Source organism: Lepus europaeus, chromosome 16 (genome assembly GCF_033115175.1).
Source record: "Lepus europaeus isolate LE1 chromosome 16, mLepTim1.pri, whole genome shotgun sequence".
Lineage (NCBI taxonomy): Eukaryota > Metazoa > Chordata > Mammalia > Lagomorpha > Leporidae > Lepus > Lepus europaeus.
In genome coordinates this window covers 77,847,259-77,853,204 of record NC_084842.1, presented here as the reverse complement: position 1 = coordinate 77,853,204, position 5,946 = coordinate 77,847,259, and the positions used below count along the sequence as shown (strand labels likewise).

General features: G+C 36.8%; 1 protein-coding gene across 1 annotated transcript; it reads right to left on the bottom strand.

Annotated features, from left to right (window-relative positions):
• Nucleotides 1–1,513: 1,513 nt before the first annotated feature.
• Nucleotides 1,514–2,704, bottom strand: LOC133775282 (phosphorylated adapter RNA export protein-like). Its single transcript, XM_062213509.1, is given in 2 exon segments — nt 1,514–1,648; nt 1,651–2,704. Coding segments are annotated over 2 exon segments (1,182 nt in total). The 3' UTR covers nt 1,514–1,520.
• Nucleotides 2,705–5,946: the final 3,242 nt, after the last annotated feature.

Genomic DNA, 5,946 nt, shown 5'->3' with positions numbered 1-5,946 from the left:
AGAAGCCCCTCCTCTTTATTTTTTGTTTTACCTAGAAACCTTTTATTTAAGGTATACAATCTTCATGTATTTCATAAATACAAATTTAGGCCATAATGGTTCTTCCCATCCTACCCTTCTTCCCAAATGCACTTCTATCCATTTTTCTCCTCCCTCTCCAAAAACTAAATCTTGTTTTTAAATAACATCTATTTTCTATTAACTTTATACACATAAGACTAACTCTACAATAAGTAAAGAATTCAATGAACAATATGAAAAAAAATTTCCCTCAACAATTGAGAGAAGGACAGAAGGACAAAATCATTGCATCTCTGTCAAATTCACTTCTGTAGATTACATTTAGATACTCTTACTTACCACAAATCAAGAAGAATATATGGTATTTGTCTTTTTGTGACTAGCTTATTCCACTAAATATAATGATATCCAGTTGCATCCATTTTGTTGCAAACAACAGGATTTCATTTTTTACTGCTGTATAGTATTCCATGGTGTACATGTTCCATAATTTCCTTATCCAGTCTTCAGTTGATGGAAATCTGGTTGATTCTGTATCTTAGCTATTATGAATCAAGCTGTGATAAACATGGGGTACAGATAACTCTTTCATATGCTGATTTCCTTTCCTTTGGGTAAATTTCCAGGAGTGGGATGGCTGGGTCATATGCTAGGTCTATATTCAAATCTCTGAGTTATTTCATACTGTCTTCCACAATGGCCATACCAGTCTATATCCTACCAAAAGTGGATTAGGGTAACTCTTTCCCCACATCCTTGCCAGAAGTTGTTGCTTATTGATTTCTGTATGTAAGTCATTCTATCTGGGGTGAGGTGAAACCTCATTGTGGTTTTGGTTTACATTTCCCTGATGGCTAGTGATCCTGAACACTTTTTCATGTGTCTGTTGGCCATTTGAATTTCCTCTTTTGAAAAATGCCTGTTTAAGTCTTTTGCCTATTTCTTTTTTTTTCTTTGAAAAGTTTCTGACATTTATTTACTTTTGGATAAACAAATATGTGAGTGGATTCATTAGTCTAAACCTATTTTTAGTCTCTATTCTTCAAACTGCCTAAGAGTTCTTAGAAAATAAAAATAATTTTTTGGATGTATTAGGAACAACTTACCAATGTGTGTATCCCATCTGCATTTTTAATGGAATGTGTTAAAATCAAAGCATAATTCACCAGAAAGAGAAATCAGAAAAAGAAAACAAACATTTGAATGGCATGTTATAATGACCTCGCCCCAGCTGATATCAATGAGTACTACTCGTAGTAGTTAGCACATGCAACAAACTGAGAGATTAGATCTTGTGCTATATAAAGTTTTGTCAGGCACCAGCCATTTATAATGTTTCTGTCAATCACTTCTGTCTCTCCTCATTTATTTTTTATTTAAAACAAGAAGCAGTTCTGTCTTCTCATGTTAATCAGTGCAAAGTACAACAAAGCACTCTCAGTAGAAATTATTACAATGATACTTTAGAAAGGTTAATCCCCCAAACGTCCAAAATGTACTTAAAAGATGTCCAGGTCATGAGAGTGGTCAACCTCGATGGCTTCCTTTGCGTCCAGCTTGGCTTCTCCGTGTCCTTCCTGGGACTCGTCAAGGGAGGCCAGGGCCTCATTTGTGTCACTTGCAAAGTTTCCCGTGATGTATCATCTTCCTCCTGGAAATTCAGACTTTTGATGGCCTGTTTCATCTTCTTCCCCAGTATCTGCATTCTGCTTTTCCTAGCAGCTTTTTTATTTTCATATTCCTTTTGATTTTCAATGTAGAAAATGTCCTTAATTTGCTCCTCACTGATACTCGGAGTATTTTTCAGGAGGTTCAGAAAAACTCCACCTGGTGTCCTTCTTCGACTCCCATTCACTATAAAAAGGCCACCATTTTGTTCAACTTCAGCAGTTTCCATCAGCAGTTCAATCGCCTTTTTGTTTCCCATTATCCTCACTACTCGGGCTATCAGATCTTTCTCTGGTTCATGTAACCTGTAAGCAATTTCACTGGCCACCTTCTCCTGAGAATCTTCCTCTGGGATCTCGTTTCGGCCTTTATAGTTCATTTCTAGTCTGGTTCCTACTCTGTCTTTGACAGGCCGTTTCCGTTTGAGATGACCTTGCCCATATTCCTCTTCCTTTGATCCTACCATTTTGCCACCATGCATGTAGTCGTCTAGCTCTTTGTCTAAATCTTTTGAGTGCTCTTGAGATTCCCTCCTGAGTTTCTTAGCAAGCAGGTAATTGTAGGTCTCCGATTGCCTGCTCCTGTCAATCGTGCCCTCCATTCCCAGGATCCCCAGTTCAGTGGCCACGGCGTCCTGGTTCTGCTCCTGCAGCATGGCGCCCCAGATGTTGTGAACCTTCTTTCCTCCGGCAGCGGGGGGCTTCTGACTACTCTGGTCAAACTGGAAGGGCTCTGGCTTGGGAGGCAGGTTCAAACACTTCTGTCGCTTGCGTTTCCAAAGAGAGCTCTCATTATCTGAATCAGAAAAGCTCTCTTCACTTGAATCCACACTTTTAACAGTCCGGTAATGTGACGCGGGTACACATGCTGCTGTGGTACTCTGGAAGCCCCTCACGGCACTGCCCCCTACTAGAACTTTTGGCACTGGCAGAGGCCTGTCGCTGGGTGCGACCATCATGTCGGAGTCTGAGTGGGAGAGCTGCCCATCTTCCATGTCGCCCGCGTCCAGCGCCATCTTCCTGCCTTGCCTATTTCTTAACTGGATTGTTTGTTTTGTTGTTGTTGAATTTTTTGAGCTCCTTATGGATTCTGGATATTAATCTTTTATCAGTGGTATAGTTTGCAAATATTTTCTCACATTCTGTCAGTTACCTCATTACTTTATTAACTGTTTCCTTTGCAATGCTGTATCTGCTTAGCTTGAGGCAATTCCATTTGTCAATTTTGGATTTGATTGCTTGTGTTGCTCTCATCTTTTCGAATAAGTCTTTGCCTATGCCAGTGTCTTGCAGGGCTTCCCCAATGTTCTCTAATATTTGATGGTATAGGGCTGTAGATTTAAGTCTTTGATCCATTTTGAGTGGATTTTTGTGTAAGGTGTGAAGTGGGGGTCTTGATTCTTACTTCTGCATGTGGAAATCCAGTTTTCCCAATACCAATTTATTGAAAAAGACTGTCCTTGCTCCAAGGAATGATTTTACCTCCTTTGCCAAATATGTTTTGATTGTAGATGCATGGATTGATATCTAGAGTTACTGTTCTGTTCCATCCGTCTACCCATCTGTTTTTTGCCAATAGCAGTCTGTTTTGATTATAACTGCCTTGTAGTATGTCTTGAAATAATGTTTGTGCTATTTCCAGCTTTGTTCATGTTGTATATGATTGTTTTATCTTTTCTAGGCCTCTTAAGTTTCCATATGAATTTCAGCATCATTTTTTCTATATATGAGAATAATGTTCTTGGTGTTTTGATTGGTATCACATTGAATCTGTAAATTGTTTTCGGGAGTATGGACATTTTGATGACGTCAATTCTACCAATCCATGGCCAAGGAAGATTTTTACATTTTTTGTGTCTTCTATTTATTTCTTTAATCTTTTGTAATTTTATTGTCGAGATTTTTTTTTTCATCTTTGATTACATATATTCCAAGGCATTTACTTTTTTGTAGCTATTGTGATTGGTATTGATCTTAGAAATTGTTTCTAAGCCATGGCATTGTCTGTGTATACAATGATTGTTGATTTTTGTGTGTCGATATTATATCTTGCTACTTTACCAAACTCCTCTATGATTTCCAATAGTGCTAGTGGAGTCTGTTGGATTTGCTATATATTATCATGTCATCTGCAAATAGGGATAGAAGACTTCCTGCTTTCCAGTTTGTATCCTTTGATTTCTTTTTCTTGCCTAATGGCTTTGGCTAAAACAACCAGGACTGTATTGAATAGCAATGGTGATAGTGGGAACGCTTGTCTGTCTCCAGATCTTAATGGGAATGCTTCCAACTTTTTCAATTTCAATAAGATGCTGATTGTGGGGTTTGTCATAAATTGCCTTGATTGTCTTGAGGAATGTCCCTTCTATATCCATTTTGCTTAAGGTTTTCATCATGAATTGATATTGTATTTTATCAAATGCTTTATCTGCATCTATTGAGATAATCATGTGGTTTTTGTCCTTCAGTTTATTAAAATGATGTATCACATTAATTGATTTGAGAATGTTGAAAAATCCCTGTGTACTAGGGATGAATCCTACTTGGTCCAGGTGAATGATCTTTCTATTGTTTTGTTGGATTTGATTAGTTAGCATTTTGTTGAGTATTTTTACATCTATGTTCATCAAGGGAAACTGCTCTGTAGTTCTCTTTCTCTGTTGTATCTTATTCAGGTTTAGGAATAAAAGTGATGCAGGTTTTATAGAAGGACTTTGGAGGATTCCCTCACTTTCAATTGTTTTGAATAGCTTGAGAAAAATGCTAGGCCATCAAACAAGTCTCAGTAAATTCAAAAAAATCAAAATCATACCATGCATATTCTCTGAACACAATGGAATGAAGCTAGAAATCAGCAACTCAGGGCTATCTAGGACATATGCAAGCTGAAATTTGACTTCATGCTCCTGAATGAACAATGGGTCATAGAATATATCAAAAGAAAAATGAAAAAAAATTCTGGAAATAAATGAAGATGGCAATTTAACATATCAAAACTTATGGGATACCACAAAAGCAGTGTTAAGAGGAAAGTTTATAGCAGTTGGTGCCTAGATCAAGAAATTGGAAAGACACCAAATAAATGAACTATCAATGCATCTGAAGGATCTAGAAAAACAACAATAAACCAAACCCAAGGCTAGTAGGAGAAAAGAACTAATAAAAATTAGAGAAGAAGTAAAAAAATTGAAACAAAAATATACAAAAGATAAGTAAAACAAAGAGCTGATTTTTTTGAAAACTAAACAAAATTAACACACAATTGACCCAACTAATCAAAAAAAGGAGAGAGAAGACCCAAATCAATAAAATCAGAGATGTAAAGGAAATGTCATTACAAAGACCACAGAAATAAAAAGAATCATCAGAAATTATTACAAAGAACTGTATCCCAACAAACTGGTAAACTTAGAAGAAATTAATTGATTCCTGGATACACACAGCCTACCTAAATTGAACCAACCATGAAGACATAGAAAACATAAACAGACCCGTTACCAAGGCAGGAATTGAATCAGTAATAATGACCCTACCTACAAAGAAAAGCCAAGGACCAGATGGCTTCACTGCTGAATTCTACCAGAGATTTAAAGAACTAACTCCACTTTTTCTCAAGTTATTCAAAACAATGGAAAGGGAGGGAATCCTCCCAATTCTTTCTATGAAGCCAGCATCACTTTGATTCCTAAACCTAGAATAGATGCCACAGAGAAAAAGAACTACATACCAATTTCCCTGATGAACATTGGTGCAAAAATCCTCAACAAAATTCTGACCAGTTGAATCCAACAATACATCAGAAAGATCATTCACTCAGACTAAATGTGATTTATCCCTGGTATGCAAGGATGATTCAGCATTTGCAAATCAATCAATGTGATACATCACATCAACAAAATGAAGAACAAAAACTATATGACTATCTCAATAAATGCAGTGAAAACATTTGATAAAATATAACACCCTTTCATGATGAAAATTCTAGGCAAATTGGGTATAAAAGGAACATTCCTCAACATAATCAAGGCAACTTATGAAAAATCCATGGCCAACATCCTATTGAATGGAGAAAAGTTGGAAGCATTCCCACTGATTTCTGGAACCAAGCAAAGATGCCCAGTCTCATCATTGCTATTCAATACAGTCCTGGAAGTTTTAGCTAGAGCCAATAGGTAACAAACAGAAATCAAAGTGCTTGATTGGCAAAGAGGAAGTCAAATTATCCCTATTTGCAGATGACATGATTCTACATATAGGG